This window comes from Diabrotica virgifera, chromosome 3, assembly GCF_917563875.1.
Source record: "Diabrotica virgifera virgifera chromosome 3, PGI_DIABVI_V3a".
In the NCBI taxonomy this organism is placed as follows: Eukaryota; Metazoa; Arthropoda; class Insecta; order Coleoptera; family Chrysomelidae; genus Diabrotica; species Diabrotica virgifera.
Genome location: NC_065445.1, coordinates 125545680 through 125569419, shown reverse-complemented (window position 1 = coordinate 125569419; position 23740 = coordinate 125545680). Strand labels below are relative to the sequence as shown.

At 32.6% G+C, this 23740-nt stretch overlaps 1 protein-coding gene across 2 annotated transcripts in view; it reads right to left on the bottom strand.

Annotated features, from left to right (window-relative positions):
- LOC126881299 (uncharacterized) overlaps positions 1-23740 on the bottom strand; it is a 341601-nt gene that overhangs the window by 5289 nt on the left and 312572 nt on the right. The window contains exons 1-3 of one of the 2 annotated variants that reach the window (XM_050645498.1): positions 15321-15376; positions 11819-11903; positions 4268-4396 (exon numbers count right to left, since the gene is read on the bottom strand). In XM_050645498.1, coding sequence (XP_050501455.1) covers positions 4268-4396; positions 11819-11890 — 201 coding nt within the window. In that variant the 5' untranslated portion in view covers positions 11891-11903; positions 15321-15376. Of the gene's footprint in view, positions 1-4267; positions 4397-11818; positions 11904-15320; positions 15377-23740 lie in introns of those variants that run through there. The other variant, XM_050645499.1, reaches the window with a different exon arrangement.

Sequence of the window (23740 nt, the reverse complement as noted above, 5' to 3'; positions counted from 1 at the left end):
GAAAATTTCCCAGTACTGCTGCGGATCAGATGCGATATGCCCTTCATTACATAGATAACTGGTGTCTGAAAGAGAACCTCTCCGTGAACCCTTTTAAAACTAAACTGGTAGCCTTTACAAATAAGAGGAAGGTTACTGGATTGAGTGAGCTGAAATTATTTGGAGAGGTACTGGAATGAACCAATGAAGTTAAGTATCTGGGGCTAACCCTGAATTCGAAACTCAATTGGAATACTCATATTACCACTATAACCAATAGGGCTAAGCGACTCTTCTGGAACTACAGACGAGTTGTTGGTAAAACCTGAGGATTGACATCAAAGATAATCTGTTGGTTATACACATCAGTGATACTACCGACAGTTACTTTTTATTACTTTGGTGGAGAAAAACCAAATTTTATATCAATTACAAGAGAAATTACAATATTGTGTAACCTCTCTCGCCACTCGACAAAGGCCATCGTTTCTAAATATAATAGCGTAAACAGAAGCCGTGAATAGTACAGGTAACGCTTCATTAGAAGCTGTCTCAGGTCTCCCTCCGCTAGAATTACATATTTCGGCGGTAGCCTTTATGACCATCCTGTGACTCAAAACAAAGAATACTTGGAGGCCGAATTTTGTTTTGAATAGCCGTATAGACACTGCTACTGGAAATATACTTGAGAAATCTATCCGTATGATGAACTCAGATATGATGACATCATAACTAACCTTCACTGAGATAAGGAGTAGGCTATTGATTATATACTATAGAAAGGAACTACATCGTTAACGGAGTTTTATTATTTCGTATGCTCAATGAATCTCTATATATGAAAAAACCGCGGAGTGCTACCATTTAAAGGGGTGCGTTTTTGAGAAATAAGTCCCTGGGCACAGGTTACATTAGGGTGAGTTCTAAGCACTTTTGGTACAAACACGTCCACATAAAAATTGTTCCTGTTTAAATTTTCTATCTAAATATAACTTTTTAAAGTCAAAGATACTTTTTTTTGCAAAAATATATTCAAAAGAAAAAGCACAAAGAAACCCAAAAGAAAGAAATTTTGTTTTTTGTCCCATAACTTTTGTCCACGGGGATATAGGTATAGACATTGCTTCACAGAAAAAAAACCTACATATTTTCTCTTTAAAATTATGTTTGGTAGAGGTCATTAGGATTTACAATTTTCGAAATATGATTTTTCAAACTTCGCCACTCACAGCAATTTTGGGCAATTTTCCTTGTTATTTCGCAAATATTGTTCTGTAACTTTTTTTTACGTATTCTTAGGCATATGCAATGGTACATGTAAGAGGAACAGAAATCAATTACCTTTAAAATGTTCTACTGTGTAATGTTGTACGACTTCTTTTAAAGAGGTTATTTTTTTCAAGACTTTATACTTTTAACGAGTTTTTATATTTTTTACGATTATTTTTTAAATTTCCCATTATAACTATTTTTTCTACATTTAGGTATATTATATAATAAAAAAGAAAGCTTATTCTGTTTACTTTAAAATCGTGTATTATAAAAAATTCTAGGATTATTTTTGAATAAGATATGCTTTTTCAAAATGTAATAAGTACTTGCAACGATTTTTGATTTTAGGATTATTTTTTAAATTCGTCATTATAACTTTTTATGTGATTATGTGTTATGATTGAATCTTATATTTTATAGGTAATACTTTTGATCCACTTGACTCGGCCGGGCAAACTTCAAAATATGGATTAATTCCAATATTTACTGTCAAAGCTCCTGCACCACAAGCTTTGCTAGAAAAAATAGCATGTAAATGTACCAAAGGATGTACAAAAAACTGCGGTTGTAGGAAGATAGGAATTAGTTGTTCATTCTGCAAAGGGTGCATGTGCATGGGTACTAATTGTGCTGTGGGAACTCTAAGATAACTGAGGTGTCAGAGGAAGATATTGAAGCTAATGCTAACGAAGAGATGGACTTTGATTTTGAAAATTTTTTAAATGTCAAAACGTTTAAATAATTTTAACTAAAGTGATGTTTTCTAAGACTAATGTTTATGTAATTTTTGTAAAAAAAATATTTTAAATAATACAGGTAAAAAAATATCTAAGAATCACTCGGTTTACATTACATATTTAAATATAGATGATACACCATTTTAAAGAACAGAAAGTAAGCCCTATTTATTGAGCAATATATAGTATATTCATGTACAAGAAAAAAAAAAGTTATAATGAGAAATTTCAAAAATAATCGTAAAAAATGTAAAAAATAATATTTTTTTATATCAGGTATTATATAATATATAATATAATATTATATAATATATAATATATTATATAATAATATTATTTTATTTTTATATTATATTAAAAGAGTCGTACAACGATATACAGTAGACCATTTTAAAGGTAATTAATTTCTATTCCTATTACTTGTACCATTGCATATATCCAAAGTTACGAAGAAAAAAGTTACAAAACAATATTTGCGAAATAACAAGGAAAATTACCCAAAATTGCTGTAAGTGGCGAACTTTGAAAAATCATAATTCGAAAACTATAAATCCTAATTACCTCTACTAAACAATATTTCAAAGAACAAATATGTTGTTTTTTTTTCTGTAAAGCAATGTCTATACCTATATCCTCGTGGACAAACGTTATGGGACAAAAAACAAAATTTCTTTCTTTTGGGTTTCTTTGTGCTTCTTCTTTTGAATATATTTTTGTAAAAAATAGTGTCATTGACTTTAAAAAGTGATATTTAAATAGGAAATTTAACGAGGAACAATTTTTATGTAGATATGTTTGTACCAAAAGTGCTTAGAACTCAACCTAATGTTACCTATGCCCAGGGACTAATTCACCCATTTCTCAAAAACGCACCCCTTTAAATGGTAGCACTCCGAGGTTTTTTCATATATAGATGTCCATTGACCATATGAAATAATAAAACCCTGTTAACGTTGTAGTTCCTTTTAGCTATCTTATTTTGAATATAATCAATAGCCTAGAGATAAACACAATTATACCATCTATAGAGAACAAAACTACTTTTATGAAAATGAAGTCATTTCTTTGCAATAATCATCTCAGTTTAGAGCTAAGACAAAGAATGGTCAAGTGCTTTGTTTGGTCCATACTTTTGTATAGTGCAGAAGTGTGGACAATAAAAGTATCGATCATGAACAGAATTGAAGCATTGGAAATGTGGATTCATAGACGGATGCTGAAGATACCCTCGACAGCTAGAAAAACTAATGAAGAAATACTAAGGAAGGTCAACAAAGATAGAGAACTGCTAAAGACTGTTAAACATCGAAAAATGTCTTATCTGGGACATATAGTGAGGGGAAGTCGATATGAAATATTACAACTGATCCTTAAAGACAAAATAGAGGGCCGTAGATGTGTAGGAAGAAAACAAGTTTCTTGGTTAAAAAACATTCGTGAATGGACTCAGATATCAAATGCAGGACAATTATTCCATATTACAGAAGATCGAGAAGCCTTCGCAATGGTGATCGCCAACGTCGGATAATTCTGATATGGCACGTGAAGAAGAAGATAGAGAACAAAAAGTCCCAAATATTAACGGGGACTTAATATGGGTGAATCAGAATATGTATTTAAATCGGACTTACATGCCTCAAAAGGAAAATATTTGACCAGCGTGTGTTACTACTTCTCGTGTATGGAGCGAAAACATTAACACTTACAAAAAAAGGTAGTGAACAAGAGTCGCATAACTCAGATGGTTATGGAGCGCCAGATGTTGGGTGTCTTCCTTCTCCCTGAGAGACCGAATCATACAAATGTGGCTGAAGTTTTTCCTTTGGTGGCATGCCTTGATAAAATTATAGGTAGAGATCCTAAAGAATCAACATTTACACAAATAGCCAAGAGGATATTCTGGCAGTAAAAAGCCTACTTACAAAATTAAAACTGGTGAGGAACTGCAAAGATCTTATCAACAACCTGGCAATAGACAATAAAATGTCTTTAAATGGGTGCCGGGTGATGAAGAGGTGCATGGGAATGAACAAGCAGATTTTTTTTCAAAACAAGGCTTGAGAGAAACATTTGAAGGCCCTGAACCTGAAGATGCAATATTTTGGATTGTAAAATCTTTTTTGTTAAAAAACATGCATTCCATTTGAAATATCATACCGTTTTCGCATATTTCTCAACCCTTGTTTGTTAGTAAAGTACAATACTTAATATGAAATTTTATTTTGTAAGATTGTTTAAAGATATTTTAGATTTTCTTACAATTTATTAAATACACCAACCTTGATAGTCATATCTTCAGGAAAGCGGCCATTTTTCATTTCCTCGATAAGAGCCTCACTAGCACCAGTCATTCTTTGACACCTGTTATGAGATTCATCTATCACTTCATGCAGATGTGGTCCAAAGTCCTTAAAACAAAGTTATTAATACTTTTCTCTTATACATATCTTTAATATAAGTGACACCATTATACAGGGTGTAACAAAAAGGTACGTCATAAATTAAATCACATATTCTGGGACCAAAAATAGTTGGATTGTTCCTACCTTACCTTATTAAAAATGTGAACATAAAAAAAGTTACAGCCCTTTGAAATTTCAATATGAAAATCGATTTTGAACAAAAACTTTTTGTCATAAATTCGGAAAACCTGTTCGTCCGTTTGTGCCTTGCCGCCCCTGCAATACTTGGAGCCGATCCCTTTGTTTGTGTAAGTTGCAATTCAGTTATTATTGTGATACCATTAGTTTAACAGTTTAACACAATGTTGGTACCTACTTTCAAAGAAAAAGAAATTTACAACAATGCACCAACTACAGAGCCATAAGACTACCTAATCACACCATGAACATATGAGAACGAGAAGAACAGTTATAGCAATAACTGTAATTTTAATTATAGGGCAGCCAATAGAAAAATACATAAATAAACAATCAAAAGGCTATCTATTAGGGTGGGCCGAAAAAACTAAAATTATTTTTTTTAAGTCGTAATACTGCGGAAAAGTTGCGAATGTATGAGACTAAAAAGGGGTAAGAATTTAAAAAATATCGGTTTATATTTTCCGTTCGCGCATGAGCCATAAAGTTTGCCGAAATTGGTAAAAAACTGATTTTTTGCGATAATTTTTAACAGATTAAATTTAGCGTGGATACGTTTGTAATAGCTCATTTTCTCATTCTTAATAATCATACTAACTAAATTTAACCGTGTTATTAAAATCTCTTAACATTTTCCGTTCGCGCATAAGGCATAAAAATAGCCAAAATGTGACAAAATTGCATATTTCATACACGTTTAATTTTTCGTAATTAAGAGTTTAGTTGAATGAATAGAGATGCATCAAGTCAAACTAGTTTGATTTTACTCAACAAACTTGACTTGACTTGAAAACCAAACTTTTTTTGTAAAAAAGTTTGACTTGACTTGATTTCGATATCTTTAGGTTTGACTTGAAATCAAACTTCTTCAAACAGTTTGAAGTTTGAATATCATATTGCGCAACGTATTGATTTCCAATTCTAATTGAGATTATTTTGTTTTTCTTATTTGGAAACCTCTGAACCTCTACTCTGCTACTCCGCAAATTAGTTATAGTTCATATTTTTAGAAGTATACACATGGCTTGTTTGTTACGTTCGTTTTGAAGTGTGTGCTTTGTGCGATAATGTCTGAACCTGAACCTTTTTCGGTCCAGAATACGTACCAGAACAAATTGAACCTGATTTTGAAGGTGTTCCCACTGCAAAAATTAAGAGAAAAAAATCTGTAGATGAAACAGAATTAATTAGGATAAAGAAATATACTGATTTATTTGATGTTGCGGCAGGCGATTGCAGAATAATGAAAATTGCAAAGTGCATATTATATACAAATAAAGACCAGCGTTAAAAAATGACAAATAGTGAAACTAGTTCTTTAAAACGACATCTGATGCAAAGTCACAAAAAATGCATTGAACCTACTCTGTCAAAAAACAAAAATGTATTTATATTTTGTTGTTCCTTCATAAATTTTTGTTGAAGTAAATTAAATTACACTTGGTATAATAAAAAACCATCCAAGGATTTTATTTTGTTGTAATCTAGTAACACTCAAATAAAAATATAAAAAAGTGAATAGAATGCACAAAATTACCACCGATTAACGATAAAACGAAACTTGCCAGCAAGCAATTTTACGCGTAAATGAATCATTTTCTTGAATGTAGACTCTGTTTTAATTTGAATAGCTTTCCCTATCAAGTTATTTTTATATGGGACCAATTGGTTTTTTAATTTTATTATCTTAATTGGCAACTAACATTTCTATCTTGACAAAAAGTATATTAGGTCTGGATCCCGCGTATGAAAAATAAGTTGATTAATAGCAAGCTGAAAATTGGTTAATAGCTTAAGGGTGTCTAGTCGGATAAACTTTGATATATGGGAACACTGGAACAGGGGCACTTTTAATTGTGGAACAGGTTAAAAATTTGGAACGGTCAGACCACGAAAACGGCACATTTATTTTGTCCGACAGAATAGACTTAAACTCTCCGAACAGAGATTAAACTCTCATGCAAAAATCAGACTGCTACTTATCACCTGTCATAATTCCTGTCATTTGACATATTCTACATGTTCCACTCATTAAAATGCCCATTTGATGATAAATAGCAGTCTGATTTTTGCATAAGAGTTTAATCTCTGTTCGGAGAGTTTAAGTCCGTTCTGTTGGACAAAATACATGTGCCGTTTTCGTGGTCTGACCGTTCCAAATTTTTAACCTGTTCCGCAATTAAAACTTCCCCTGTTACAGTGTTCCAATATATCAAAGTTTGTCCGACTAGACACCCTTAAGCTATTAACAAATTTTCAGCTTGCTATTAATCAACTTTTTTTTCATACGCGGGATCCAGACCTATATCTTTACAGTTCAAGTTGATTATCCAGTTGGAGTTCACTATTCCTAGTTCGAGTCAACTCAAATGACTGGTTTTAGTAAAAGTTGATTATAAATATAAAATGAAGATTGTTATTCAACATTTACTAGTAAAAGTAGACTCCAACTAGAAAAATATACTCTTCCCAATGCCATTTAGTATGAGTTGATTCACAAAAAACAACCGATTCTAGAATTAATGTTACTGGATATGTTCACATCGTGATAAGTAGTTAAAACGGTCAAAACAAAGAGACGTACACTCATCAAAAAAGCACGTGAGATTATACTCGTATAATCTAAATTTACTGACTCGATCCAGGAATAGTCAACTCAAACTAGTAAGAGTTGATTGTATGTTTGCCGCGATCTACTTTTACTAACAAGAGTTAGGAAGAGTAAAATAATCAACTCGACTCAACTAGTAAAAGTTGAATTGGATTTTTCAAATCAACTCTTACTGCTCGTTTTAGTTGGAGTTGACTCGGACTAGGCATAGTCAACTAAACTGAGAATCAACTCGAACTGTAACATATCTACTAAATAAATTATTTTTCCACCTACCTCTACCGAAAGTATACTTTTCCGGACCTGATTGTAGGGAGCAAAGTTGTACTTTTCCTCCCTAGGGAGGAAAATATTTTTCCTCCCTAGGGAGGAAAAGTAAAAGTGACGTCATTCATGAAATATAACTTACTGACGCCCTGTACAATATCTATTTTCTATTACGTAAGTATCTATACATATTTTAACGTTTATTTATAAAACACCCAGTATTTTGCAGAATGGTAAAAAACAGTAAATTGTTATTTTGATTTAACAATGTTTACATTAATAATTTGACTTATATTTGACAGTTGACAGTTATATGGTACCTACTTGTTAGTTTTAGTTTTAATAAATTTTGTTGGTTAGTTACATAAATAAATTAAGTAAAAATTAAAAATGACTTGTTATTAACTTGAGGAAGGTGGAAAAACCATATGTATAACATGGGAGTAAAGTGCCTTTTCCTCCCTTGAATGATTACTGCCCTCCGCTATGCGTCGGGCAGTAAACTTCATTCTCGGGAGGAAAAGTAGCACTTTTCTCCCTTGTTATACAAATAGCTATTTCAAACTCTTTCAAACTAGTTTGACAAACAGTTTGAATTTTCAAACCTGTAACCATTGACCAGTTTGACTTGACTTGAACTATTTGTTAGAAGGATTGACTTGAGTTTGACTTGAAATTAAGTCAAACTCAAGTCAATTTCAAACATTCAAGCCAAACTTATGCAACTCTATGAATGAATATAATACTCACATTTACATTTTGTTGAACTTATATTGAGAACAGTTAAAATAAATAAACTTAAAACACATCATTTTCGGAACATTAGTAGGCTATTATTTAAAAATATTGTTTGTGAATATAGAAAAAACCAAATCTTTTTACGAGATGCAAGTTTTCAATTCGACAATATGGTCCAATGTCCACCAGTCCATTGTCCGTCCAGTCCATCTTGTATAATTTTAACACCCTTTTGCTATTACATAGTAGAAGGCACTTTGAACTGTGATTTCTGTGTAAAGTCCGGCATTGCAGACCTTGATAACAATGTTCTTATGAAACAGTCGCGATTCTCAGCTCCACAAACTTTTCCAGCGGCTTCCGTTACAAGTTTTACACATCGTTCTACTGCCTGTGTGTGAACAGGAAATGACTTTAATATTAAATCCCAGTTAGGGGCTGAATCACTCTGAATAATTAATGTTATTTCATCATCATTTATATCTTTTAATAATGGAGGAGAAGATAACTCACAGTCTAACCAATGAATTATTTCTGAATAGTCTCGACATTCAAAATTTAGTTTTGGCAGTTTGAATATTCTAATGTTAGATCTTGTTTTATCTAGCTGTCTAGCTTTCAGAATTTTGCGAAGTCCAAACTCTCTTATATGTTTTCTGTTATCTTGTGTCATGGCCAACATCAAATGTTCTGGATGGGCGAAAAAAGCATTGCGCTCAATAACAGGGTCAACAACCCTGTTGACGAAATAACATTAACAACAACCCGAAATAACATTAATTATTCAGAGTGATTCAGCCCCTAACTGGGATGTAATATTAAAGTCATTTCCTGTTCATACACAGGCAGTAGAACGATGTGTAAAACTTGTAACAGAAGCCGCTGGAAAAGTTTGTGGAGCTGAGAATCGCGACTGCTTCATAAGAACAACATTGTTATCAAGGTCTGCAATGCCGGGCTTTACACAGAAATCACAGTTCAAAGGGCCTTCTACTATGTAATAGCAAAAAGGTGTTAAAATAATACAAGATGGACTGGTGGACATTGGACCATATTCTCGAATTGAAAACTTACATCTCGTAAAAAAATTTGGTTTTTCCTATATTCACAAACAACATTTTTAAATAATAGTCTACTAAAGTTCTGAAAATGATGTGTTTAAAGTATGTTTATTTTAAGTGTTCTCAACAGAAGTTCAACAAAATGTATATGTGAGTATTATTTTCATTCAACTAAACTCTTAATTACAAAAAATTAAACGTGTATGAAATATGCAATTTTGTCACATTTTGGCTATTTTGATGCCTTATGCGCGAACGGAAAATGTTAAGAGATTTTAATAACACGGTTAAATTTAGTTAGTATGGTTATTAATAATGAGAAAATGAGCTATAGTCGGTTCGCTAAACTCAGACGCAACTGGCTAGATATTTTAGTCGATAATTTTTTTGTTTTTTGCCAATTTTGCAAAAATTGGCAAAATTACTAAATATTTAGTGATTATTAACTATTTAAAAATTATTTTTTGCCAATTTTGCTAAAACTGGCAAAATTACCGACTAAAATATCTAGAAAGTTGCGTCTGAGTTTAGCGAACAGACTATATTACAAACGTATCCACGCTAAATTTAATCTGTTAAAAATTATCGCAAAAAATCAGTTTTTTAGCAATTTCGGCAAACTTTATGGCTCATGCGCGAACGGAAGATATAAACCGATATTTTTTAAATTCTTACCCCTTTTTAGTCTCATACATTCGCAACTTTTTTGCGGTATTACGACTTGAAAAAATAATTTTAGTTTTTTCGGCCCAACCTACTATATATGTTAATCGGTAAACTTAAACGTTGATGTTGAGAAAGTATATGATAGAGTTCCGATACAAGTTCCATGATGGGTGCTTAATAAGAAATAAGTTTCAGCCGAGTATATGAAGTTTGTAACGAACCTGTATCAGTGAGTAACAACTAGTGTTGACAACCGATGAGTATAACAACCGATGAGCGAAAAACTAATAATTTTCGTGGGAAAGTAGGATTGCAGTAAGGCTCTATACTTACCCCCAATTATTCTTTTAAATGTTGGATAAAACAACAAAAAAAATGTAAAGTACCATTCCCTGATACTTAAAAGATGCTGATGATTTATGTAGTGTTAGTAGTGAGCAATGAACGACATTTAGAACAAAAACCTTTTTATTTGATTTTTGGAGTACTGTGGCCATGGACAGAGGAAAATGAAGGAAAACAGGAAAAATTCCACACCATGGGTCTATACCTATACTTATAATATATTTGTTCTTAATTAATACTTTTAATACTTATATTGCAATCAAAAAGCCTCTATCCAAATTGGAGACAGTCGTACTGAAAAACTACCCATAAAACGTGGGGTACGAGAGGGTTATGTTTTATCACCCACCATTTTTAATCTGTACTCTGAAGAAATATTTAGGGAGGCTTTGGATGACAGACAAGAGGGAGTAAGACTAGGTGGAGAAGTAATTAACAATATTAGGTACGCTGACGATACAGCCATTCTTGCAGAAAATTTACAAGATCCTCAGATACTACTAAATCTAAATAGTGAAGCAAGTTATCGGAGAGGCCTTAAAATCAACATTTCAAAGACAAAGTGGATGGCAGTTAGAAAGATTAATATAGATTATAGATGAAGGTTTGCTTTCTCTTAATGGAGAGGAGATAGAACGGGTAAATCGTTTTGAATACTTTGGCAGCTGGTTAAATGTAAATTGCGACTCTAATGAAGAGATAATAACCAGATCGAAATATCACGTAAGGCTTTTATGACCTGGAAACCAGTTTTATATATCAGAAACCTGTCGATGAATATTCGCAAGAAGGTCCTGAAATGTTATGTGTGGACTATCCTACCGTGGGTTTCGCACACTTCCAATGAAGATGTTCTTCAAATGATGAATTCAGAACGTCTGCTCATAAGCATCATAAAGAGGAAAAAACATAATACTTCGGCCATATAATTCGAGGACCTAAATACCATCTGCTTTGCCTTATAATACAAGGAAAGTGGAGGGAAAGAGATGAATTGGTCGAAAGAAACTTTTATGGCTACGTAATATTAGACAATGGTGTGGCTCCACAGTAGAAGAATTATTTCGCGCAGCAGCCAATAGAGAAAGTTTTCAGCAAATTGTAAACATGATGACGGCCAACGTCTGAATACAGACACGTCACCTAAAGAAGAAGAAGATTTGTTTTTTATTGTTTGTAGACCTTATAAAACATAAAAATAATATATCTAGACTAGAACTACAGTCGAACCCGCTTATTGGAATAGCCTTGGTGCCAAGCAAAAGTATTCGTATAAGGGGGTTATTCTAATAACAGGTCATTGGTTGCTAGTAGAAACGTTTTGGGACCTCAAATTTCTATTCCTTAAACCGGGATATTCCTTTAACAGGTATTGTAATAAGCGGATTCGACTGTATATGTAAAGAGGAAAAATTGCTTTTAGTACGTTAAGAAGAAGATTTTGTTAAGATAATTGTAGTCTTTGTCCAAATATCAAATTACTTCTACAACCTTCAAGTGTTTTATTGGTTTACATTTAGTTGATTTATACGATTTACTCACTTTTCTATCCAATTTACAGTTTACCATTACAATGAAGTAACCCAAACATATTATTGATACTACAAACTTCATTATGGGGTTTTATCTGAAAACAAAAAAAAATTAAAATAATCATCAGCAAGCTGTACCAATGGTTTTATATGATCTATAGATACAAATAAATACAAATAATTGAGTACTGTAGATAGTACCGTAAATAGATAGTACCGTAGGCCGTAGATTGAGTACTGTAGATACTACTGCTGAGTACCTATACAGGGTGATTAATTAGTAGGGTAAAGCTCAATAGCTCCACTATAGTAATATATAGCAATAAAAGCTAATAACAAAAATTTTAGCCACCTTTAAGCTTCACATTACAAAATTAGTTAAAATGTTACAGGGTGTTCAATAACACAGTGGCAGACCAAACTTAGGTTTTTTTTTAAATGGAACACCCTATATTTTATTTAAAATTCGAAATCCTGTTAACTTCTTCATCACAAAAATATAAAGGTTTGTTATGTTATACAGGGTATTTACAAAGTTATAACCAATTTTATATGAAAATCGTAGCAAGTTCAACTCCCTGTATAAATAAAAATAAGCAAAACAACAATGGTTTATTAATGCCATATATTTTAACGTATTGTCAAAATTTTCAAGAATGGTCGACATTGCTAATTTTCTTTATATCAAATACAGGGTGAGTCAAAACGCAAGTACATTATTTTCTCAGTAACACCCTGTATTTTATATCACTATTGAAAAGTACCATTACCGTACTTTAATTTTTAGATAACATTCCCTATATCTAAATTTATTAGTTTTGAAGATATTTTCATTTTTCAATGGACCAGTAGCGTGGCCACCCAAATCACCAGAATTTAATAAACTGGACTGATTTTTTTGGGGTTACGTTAATAATGAAGTTTATAAAATACCTCCAACAACAAGGGATGCGTTGAAAAATAGAATACAAAGTGTATTTCGATGTGTTAATTTACAAATGCTCCGTAGAGTAAGTAGCTCATTCAACGATCGTTTTTAGGCGTACATAAATGTGTTAGGAGATAATTTTGAACACCTTATGTAATTAAATATTAAAAATATTTTATTAAAAGTAGCTTCTAATTTTTTCAAACATGTTTTTTTTTGCAAAATGTATTACTGATAAATTATGTTTCGTTCTTTATTTGTTACATTGTTACATTTACATACAAAAGTAGTGTTTAATTGTCTTCACAAAATATTGTATTTTGTGTTTGTGTGTTTTTTTTTATAAAATTTATTACTAATCTAATTTTCTTTGTTTATTTGTTGCATTTACATAAAAAGATAGTTTTTAATTGTTTCAAAAATGTTGCATGTAGTGGTTGTGTTTTTGTTTGTAAAATGTATTACTAATAAATTATTTTTATTTCTTTATTTGCTACAGTATTACATTGATTACCGGATTAATAATCGGTAATCTTCAATTGTCAATTTAGTCATGGCTTACTTAAAATTTAGATAAATTTAAACACCTAAAATAATTTGCTCTGAAAAATGAAAATATCTCGAAGACTAATAAATTTGGGCATAGAGAATGTTATATAAAAATTAAAGTACGTTAATGTAACTTTTCAATAATGATATAAAATACAGGGTGTTCTATTTAACATTACTGAGAAAATAATGTACTTGCGTTTTGACTTATCCTGTATTTGATTTAAAGAAAATTAGCAATATCAATAATTCTTAAAAATTTTGACAATAAATAAAAAAATATGGCATTAATAAACCTTGCTGTTGAGCTTATTTTTATTTATACAGAGAGTTGAACTTGTTACGATTTTCATACAAAATTGGTTATAACTTTGTAAATACCCTGTATAACATTACAAACCTTTATATTTTTGTGATGGAGAAGTTAACAGGATTTCGAATATAAAATAAAATATAGGGTGTTCCATTTAAAAAAACATAAGTTAGGTCTGCCACAGTGTTATCGAACACCCTGTAACATTCTAACTAATTTTGTAATGTGAAGCTCAAAGGTGGCTAAAATTTTTGTTATCAACTTTTATTGGTATCTATTACTATAGCGGAGCTATTGAGCTTTACCCTACTAATCAATCACCCTGTATATTGAAAACCGAAGAATGATTCGGGTATATTTTCACAAAAATGAAGAAATTTATTAATATGTAATCGTAAAATCTCCCTCCATGAGTTAACGAAAGACTTCTCATAGACATCAGGAGTCTGGACGCGTCTGGATAGCACAAAATGTCCTGAATGAGAAACGAATGGAGGTTGCATAACAAACGAACTTAGTAGAACCATCGTAAACATGATTATAGTATCTTTGATTATATCCAATCTCAGATAGGAGAGTAACATAGAAAGGAGATAAAGTGAGCAATATAGAAAATAAATAAACAGAAACTACTCATAAAAGGCGTTTTATTAAACAGCAGTTATAGGGGCAGATTCATAAAAAGGTAAAGAAGATATATGAACAATTACAGCAACTATTGAAACAAATATGGGACAAGGAAGAGATTCCGGGAGAATGTACGACAGGGATAATCATGCCAATACACAAAAAAGGGACAAAGAGAAATGTTCTAATTATAGGGCTATTACACTCCTTAATACAGCCTACAAGATCGTAGCCAATCTAGTAAACCATCAACTAAAAGCACAGGCAGATAATATAATAGGAGAAGGAGATTATCACAACGGTTTACGTCCAGGAAGATCAACCATAAACGCAATACACACAGTAGAACAAATAGTTTAGAAATATAAGGAATATAATAAGAACCTACATAATAATATAACTTTTATTGACTTCAGAAGTGCCTTTGACTGCACAAATAGAACCAAAATAAGAAGGCCCTTAAAGAAGATAGGAATCCCAAACAAAATTATAAAACTACAGCAGACGTGCATGCAAAACTCCAAAGCACAAATCAAATTTCATGGAACAATATCAGATGAAGTTAATATCATTAGTGGTGTGAAGCAAGGAGACCCAATCTCTCCCACCCTTTTTAACCTAGTTCTGAAAGAAGCAAAATTAACGGAAAGAATATAATACTTAACAGTTGTAGCAGAGAAAAGAGAAGACCTAATTAAGCCATAAACAAGCTGGCCAAAAAAAGTGGGAATAGTAATTAATGAAACCAAAACCAATTACATGAAATTGAACGGAGGAATCTACCTGGAAAAAGGAATACTATATGCCTCGGCATTGCCATAATCCACTAGGATTGAACGGCTGTGATGATGATGATGGTGATGATGATGATGATGATGATGATGAATAGGGAAAGATTCATAAAAAGGCGAAGAAGATATTTATTATTCTTCAACCCATACTATGTATTATTGGTAAACCAACAATTTTTTAAAGACTTTGATAGACCAGCAAAATACTTAAAAGTTTGTTTAAACACAAAAAAAACCTATTTTATTTGAATAACACTACAGTTTTGGTACAATAATACATTTCAAAAATGGATAAAACACTTACATTAAACTCCAATTCAATATATTCTCACTAACTGACTGCAAATAATACAATCCGGCTCTTTTTATAGTCAGAGGTAATAATGTTTTATATATTTATAATTAGTTAACCTACATTTCAATTGGTTATCTAGAGATATTTTAAATGAAGACATTGATGGACATATTGTGTGATATTAAACTTACATGTATACTTTATTAGTAATTAAAATATTATTTGTTTTATTCTAGACAGAAAAGATCAGACTGAGAAAAAGAAATGGATGAGAATCTCATCTAATTCTATCAATAACCTTGTCTATCTTCTACTCTGTTCTATCTACCTTGTTGTCGCAAAAACGTCTATTTGCATGAAAACTTGTCCTAGATGGACAAGATGGACAATAAGGTAGAATAGTAAGGAAACAGTTATACTATATTTTGATAAACCCACTATTATTAGAAAGCTAAAAGATTTCTTAAGACGGAAACAAATTCTGATTTTTACCTGTACGCGATCCTTCTACAATTTACAACGAAAACGGGCGACAAATGAATAGACATGGGGAATCTACGATATGCATTCCACAACACGTCAATTTATCTAGGAAAACGTCAAACGAATTTTGATTCCTAGTACTCAATTCGTGAGTAAGAACGAACAAGCCCTTCTTCTCCACTGGGCACATTGGACACGTGCCCAGGGCCCCGCGATCGATTACTCGTTTACTAAATGATAACCGAATCGGTTATCTAAGCACGGAAAAGAATGTGAAATATGTGAAATATAAAGAAAAATACATATTTTCTACAGCCGTGCTAAAAGAGCCACTTTCCCGCACGCATTTCGTTTCCGAAAGTTAGACTTTCCCGCACGGCGTGCGTGAAAATAAATTTTCTCACATGGCGTGCGGGAAAGTAAAATACCTTGTAATATGGCACTATAATATATTATAATACATGCAATAAACTAATATTTAGATATTATTTACTAATTTATTTCAAATTTATCTTATTGTGTTCATGTTTTAATGAAATTAGCGCGATTATTTCATTCATAGGAGATTCTGACCAATAGAAAGCCGCAGAAATAAAAATTAAAGTGATAATTTTTGATAATATCCCGTCGTCAAGTATATTACGTCAGATGCCCTTCGTTGCTACGAAAAAATACATTCAGTGACATTAATGACAATTAATGTTTTAAAAATTATAAAAGTGATGACTTCCAACCGTCAAATATTTATAACAACTGTGTATTTAATTATGCTAATTTGTACTTACATAAATAAATTACGATAAAATTTTGGTTTTGAACAGTTTTATTCATGAAATAATCGCAGCAAATTGCACTAGATCTCTAAATTAATTATCGAATTTTTGCCCTCGTGACACTTTGACATAATTCCACTCCCCTTCGGGTCGTGAAATTAAAACTGTCAAAGTGTCACTCGGGAAAAATTCGATAATTTTAGAGCTCTTGTGCAATTACTACTGATAATTCTATAGTCCATTCTTTCACGGTTTTTCCTCTAAATTTTAAAGAACCGCTTGGATTGACATGAAATTTGGCATACACATAGCTTACATGTCAAAGAAAAAAAGTGATATTGTGCCGACGTGTGCTTTTGCCCTGGGGGTGACTTTCACCCCCTCTTGGGTTGAAAAAATATATGTCCAAAACAACTCCGGAAATGGGTAAACTTACTAATTTTAAGTAACTTTTGTTCTATAGAGCTTTTTCGCCAAGTCAACACTTTTCGAGTTATTTGCGAGTGAATATGTTCATTTTTCAACAAAATAACCACATTTTTAGACGGGTTTTCGCAAATAACTCAAAAAGTAAGTATTTTGTCGAAAAAACCGTTCTTATCAAAAATATAGCCTATAAAAAAGTAAAAAAAAATGGTGTACGCGTTAGGTCTCTGGATCTCGTAGAACCAGAGTTATAGCCAATGAAATATAGATTCATATTCACCAAATTTCAAATAGAATATTTCGACGTGAAATATCCAAAAAATTAAGCACTTTTTGGGGAAAACCCATATTAACTTTTTTAAAGTGTTAGTGTTTAAAAAAAAGCTTTATTTCTGTTTTTACGAAAAGTTCCTAGCATTAAATTTAAGCAAGTTACGCTCAAAATAAAGTTGGTCCCTTTTGTTTTTGCAAAAAAAAAATCGGGAAGACCACCCCCTAATTAGCAACTTAAATGAAGTTAATCGTTGCTGCTTCATAAATTACAGTGGAACTTGGATATTACGGCCTCGGTAGTTACGTCACCTCGGTTGTAACGTCAATTTTTAATAGGTCCGGCAAAAAACTATTCGATAACATTATTAAAAACCCGGTTTTAGCGGTAAAAATAAAGTAACCCTCGTCTATAGCGTCATGAAATTTTACAGTAGGTTGTTGTTTTTTCATTTTATGAAGAATAAAGTGCAATGCGTTTCCAGCTTTGCGACATTGCTCCTTCCAAGAATGTGAGAAAGGCCCATTATCCTTTTGTGTACAGTTATGTGACCCTGGCAGTTTATGATTTCTTATTATTTGTCAGTGCCATAAAGAGTCAACTTTTCTGCTGCAATAAAATAGTGCGAATAATGCTGTAATAAAATTTTGCCTGGTTAAAATTTCATTTTTTTCTACCTCTTTTATAATGTCACTCTGATATAGCGTCATTTTTTTACTGGACCCTTCAATGACGTTATAACCAAGTTCCACTGTATTTTACTTATATTGTGTTTATATGATCTGTAAGTTTCATCGATTCAAAGTGTTTATTTTTGAAAAAATTTGGTTTCAAAGTAAAATTTTTAAAAATTTAAATTTTGAAAAATATGCTTTTTTTCAAAATAACTTAAAAATTGTTAGAGATACCAAAAGTCTCGAAATACAAAAAAAGTCAGATTTGCTTTTCTAAATATCATGTATTTTTTTGTTTTTCTGTTAGACAAAAATTGATCAAGATTTGGTGTTTCTAAATTTGCATACATTCGTGATCAGTGACTCGTTCAACCCCTTTTAACTACAGCCGTTTCAATAATAAGGACTTTGAACCGATGAAACTTACAGATCATATAAACAATATATACACGAGTCAAGAAACTTGTGAAGTCGTTACGATTAAGTTCATTTAAGATACTAATTAGGGGGTGATTTTCTCGATTTTTTTACCAAAACCAAAAGGGACTAACTTTATTTTGAGCGTAACTTGTTTAATTTTGATGCTAGAAATTTTTTTTATAAAACAAAAATGAAGTTTTTAAACACTTTAAATAAGTTTAAATGAGTTTTCCCCGAAATGTGCTTCATTTTTGGTTATTTCACGTTAAAGTATTCCACTTGGAATTTGACGAATATGAACCTATATTTCATTAGCTATAACTCTGCTTCTACTAAATAAAAAAACGTGATATATTCACTATTTTTTTTAATTTTTTATAGGCTATATTTTTGCTAAGAATGCTTTTTCGACAAAATACTTACAATTTAAGTTATTTGCGAAAAACCGTCTAAAAGCGTGGTAATTTTGTTGAAAAAATGAACATATTCAGTGCCAAATAACTCGAAAAGTATTGACTTAGTGAAAAAACTCTATAGAACAAAAGTTACTTTAAATTAGCCAGTTTATCCATTTTCTGACTTTGTTTGGACGAATATTTTTTAACCCCCAAGAGGGGGTGAAAACCACCCCCAGGGCAAAAGCACATTTCGGCACAATATCACTTTTTATCTTTGACTTGTTAGCTGTGTGTATGCCAAATTTCATGTCAATCCAAGCGGTTCTTTAAAATTTAAAGGTTTTGCAATATTTTACCGTTAATGAATGGACTAGAATTATTTTGACATAATATTTTAAAGTCAGATCAGTAGACAATTACAATAGTTTTGAATCGTCGTCGTGGAAACCAATATCGTCGTCGTGGTAACCCATTATATTGAAAGTTTGGTTTTGACAACCTTGTCAAAGAATTAATTTTTGTATTTTCACTCCTAAACTCCTATTTTTTGTGGCTTTTTTCCAAACGTACGGCCCTAGAAAAAATATTGTTCCTAACTTATGCGGAAAGTGTCTTCCCCGCACTAAACTGCTTGCCCGAACTCCGCTATCGCGTCGTTCGGGTCAACGGCAGTCTCGTGCGCGAAAGTATCACTTTCCGCACTAGTTAGTAAAATACCTATTTTGATACTAAAGTTTAGTATGCAGTTATATGGAGCTGGAGAGGTATAATTTTGATTACTTCGAATCTTCCGCCAAAGAAAAATAAACGAAATCTGACTATAAAGACCTTAGAAGCTCACGCCAGACTTTTTTGATAACTCTGAACCATCAGTCCAACTGAATGGAAAAGAAAGATTTAGAGTCGAAACCTTTATCCCCATTATTGATATCCTGAACGTTTATATAAAATAGGGATAAGTTCGTATAAGAACATTAGTCAACGCTTTGGATTTTAGTTTTTCGCATGAAAACTCTGCATTCAGAACAGTTGAGACAAAGTTGGAAATAATTGGCTGAAATCTATTATAGAGACGTAAACGAGTAAGAGTTAGAAATGGAATGTCTGCATTTAATCTTCTTCTTCTTCAGCCTGTGTTCGTCCACTGCTGGACATAGGCCTCTTCCATTTGCTTCCATCGATTTCTACTCTTGGCAATTCTCATCCACTGCTTGCCCGCGACTTGCTTGATATCATCTGCCCACCTCTTCTGCGGTCTGCCTACTCCTCGCCTGTTCTCTCTTGGTCTCCAGTTTGTTAGTCTCTGTGTCCATTTTTCGGGATTATCTCGGGCAACATGTCCGACCCATTGCCACTTGAGCCTTGCTATACGTTCTGCGACATCAGTAATCTTTGTTACTTCACGAATGTCGATATTTCGAATTTTGTCTCTCAAACTAATCCCTAGCATGGCCCTCTCCATCGCTCTTTGAGTTGTACTGAGCTGCTCTAAGGTTTTCTTTGTAAAGGCCATGGTCTCCAGTCCATATGTAGTTACAGGCAAGATACATTTGTCATAAACTCTACGTTTTAGACACATTGGTATATCTCTATTCTTCAAGATAAAGCTTAACTTGCCGAAAGCTACCCAAGACAATTGTATGCGTCTTTTTATTTCGGCTATTTGGTTTTCTTTGCCGATTTTGATGGTATGTCCAAGATATATATAGTGGTCTACATTTTCAAGACTGACGTTGTCAATAACAAGATTAGTTTGTACATTACTCATTATTTTTGTTTTCTGAAGATTCATTTTGAGACCTATTTTATTTGACTGCTGGTTTAGTTCCTTCATCATTTGCTCCAGTTCCTTAATATCTGTACGGAATAATACTATGTCGTCCGCAAACCTCAAATGACTCAAACGTACACCATCAATGTTTAGACCTTTTTTAGCATTTAATAGAATACTTAAAAATTAATCAAACTAAAAAATGAAGGAACTGACAGTATTCTGGAAATATATCATCTTTTAAAAGAGAACAAAATTGAAGACATCTTTCCTAGTGTAGAAATGGCACTGAGAATCTTTTTAAGCATGATGGTAACAATTTGCAGTGAAGCAGTTATTCTCCAAATTAAAACGAATAAAACTGAATTAAGAAGTACAATTCTTCAAGAGAAATTAAATATAAAAATGTCGGAATGGGACGTTTCATCGCCGCCGGTTCATCGCCGGCCGTTTCATCGCCGGCCGTTTCATCGCCAGTTAGTCAGTTGATCTTGTATTATGGGAGATGACACGCCACGACGTTAAATTCAGTTCAAAACTTATGACAACTAAATAAATAAAAAATATTATTATATTAATTTACTGTTCTATATCTACTTCCCCTAAATTTGATACTAAACAATATTAAATTTGTAGTGTTAAATTATATTTTATATTATAAAAGTTTAAAAGTCTATTAAAAGATTAAGTATGGCAACGGGAATGGTCATATCTCGCATTTCCTAGAATTCCTAATTAATACTAAAAATAAATAATAAATGTAACTGTCGAAAATTGGTCGAAAATTCGGAAATATATCAAATAGCGATTAACTGACTGGCAATGAACCGGCGGCATCGAAACGGCCGGCGATGAATCGGCCGGCGATGAACTGGCGGCATCGAAACGGCGGCGATGAACTGGCGGCGATGAAACGTCCTAGACCCTAAAAATGTATACCATTTTTATTCAGTTGCAATGCGAAGCCAAGACTGTCTTAATTTTTACTTTAGGTTAGAGAGCGCAGCCAGCACTCTTATCGACGATTTCAACTCTTGTTAGAAGTTCTTCAGAGAATGCACAGGCTGCTATCTCTACTCCAGGTAAAAAAGTTCGACATTAATTTATTAGTCCCCGATTACAACTAACGTGAAAGTAGTAGGTGCGTAGCGGCATCTGCTAAATGAAAGTCTAAGTTTTTCAACCTAATAATAGTGTAGGAAACAGAGGTTGAACCTTGCAAAATGGACACAAGTCCGGTTTTATTTTTTTTCTGGCATATCAAGGGGTGCTTATTATAAGACTAACTTTTTCTGAAAAAATTTCGCCCCGGAACCCCCCTTTTCACCCCTTTAAAGGGGGTAATTTATGGTTTTTGCAGAACGTAGCCCTTCCTGTACCTTTTACAAAAAATTTCTTTTATAGAAATATGAAGAGGACTATATTTTCTACGATTTATTTCCGACAGCATCTCTCTATCATCCACCGTTTAGTAAGGGTGGCGCCCCAAAGTTGACAAGTTTTTAAAAAATATGTTTTTAAAAAAAATATATTTTTCCCTAACTGTAACGGAAATTAAAAAGAAATGCTACGGAAATTATTCACAAATAGATGATTGATTTTTTAGTATAGGTTTCACTTCAGGGTAATTGCCCTTTTTTTAATTACAGGGTGTTACATTTTAAAAAACCCCTTTTTATACCATCTGAACCGTTTATGCTAGAGTAAAAAGACTTTCAGCTATTACCCATGTACTGGTGTTATTTACAAATTTGTATAATGCATCCCCATTTTTTCCCCGGAACCACCCAAAAAAAAAGAAGAATTAATAAATAAAGTGATTTTCTTGGAATCCTTCACACACAATGCCCTTCATTAATATGCTTCATATATCATTTTGTGCAAGTTATTATTACCCATGCATGGACACTAAAAGCGATTTCCTAGTACAATCCCTGTAGCCAAAAACAATAAATAAAATGGGGGGTTGAAATTTTTTTTTTGTTTTTTGCTTTTTGATCCATATGGGCATATGCTTCATCAATAGTGCTTTTCAAAAATATATATGGTTATTGCAACATCCCTGCGCAAACCACCCCTATCCTTGAAAATATACTGCAGAAACTACCCCTATACCTTATCCAGCATGTTTTTACGATTTTCTCATTACCTATTCATTTTTTTTTAAACAAAACTTACACAAGGTTAAAGACCACTATTTACTCTAAAAATTAGGTCCTATTCATTTTTTTCGTTTAAGCAACCGTTACGGCACAGTGGCGCCGTAAACCTCATATATGCTTTGACGGGCTCCAGTTTTTGTTCATTTTTTCGTCATCTGTTTGTTTTATTGATAAAGTACTTATGTAAAATAAAACAACACAGTGTAACCTACAAATCATGACCTATGCACATTTTACATTCTTTGCTCCCCAAAGCTACAGTGGTGGCCCAAAATAAATTTTTTCATATTTTGACACCTACACAAATTTTATTGCGTTAATGCTACCTTAATAGCACAATATTTACCCCTAAGTGGTCGCTAAGCAGTGGCGGATCCAGGGAGGGGTGATGGGGGCGATCACCCCCACCCCTCTCAAACCAAGTGATATTATATTTGAAGAGTATAAAAATATTCATTTATTTTTATAGAAATACTTATATTAATATTATTTTTATAAGAATGACTTTTTATGCTTTAGCGACAGTGGCGGATCCAGAATCGTTAAGAGGGGAGTGCCAATTGGTTAAATCTCTATAAAAATAAATGAATATTTTTATAATCTTTGAATATAATATCACTTGGTTTGAGAGGGGGGGAGGTGATCACCCCCCATCACCCCTCCCTGGATCCGCCACTGCGTAGCGACCACCTAAGGGTAAGTATTGTGCTGTTAAGGTAGCATTAATGCAATAAAATGCATGTAGGTGGCGAAAATATGCAAAAATTTATTTTGGGCCACCACTGTGGCTTTGGGGAGCAAAGAATGTAAAATGTGCATAAGTCATAATTTGTAGGTTACACTGTGTTGTTTTATTTTGCATAAGTACTTTATCAATAAAACGAACAGATGACGAAAAAAAAAACAAAAACTGGAGCCCGTCAAAGCATATATGAGGTTTACGGCGCCACTGTGCCGTAACAGTTGCTTATACGAAAAAATGAATAGGACATAATTTTTAGAGTAAATAGTGGTCTTTAACCTTGTATAAGTTTTGTTTAAAAAGAATACA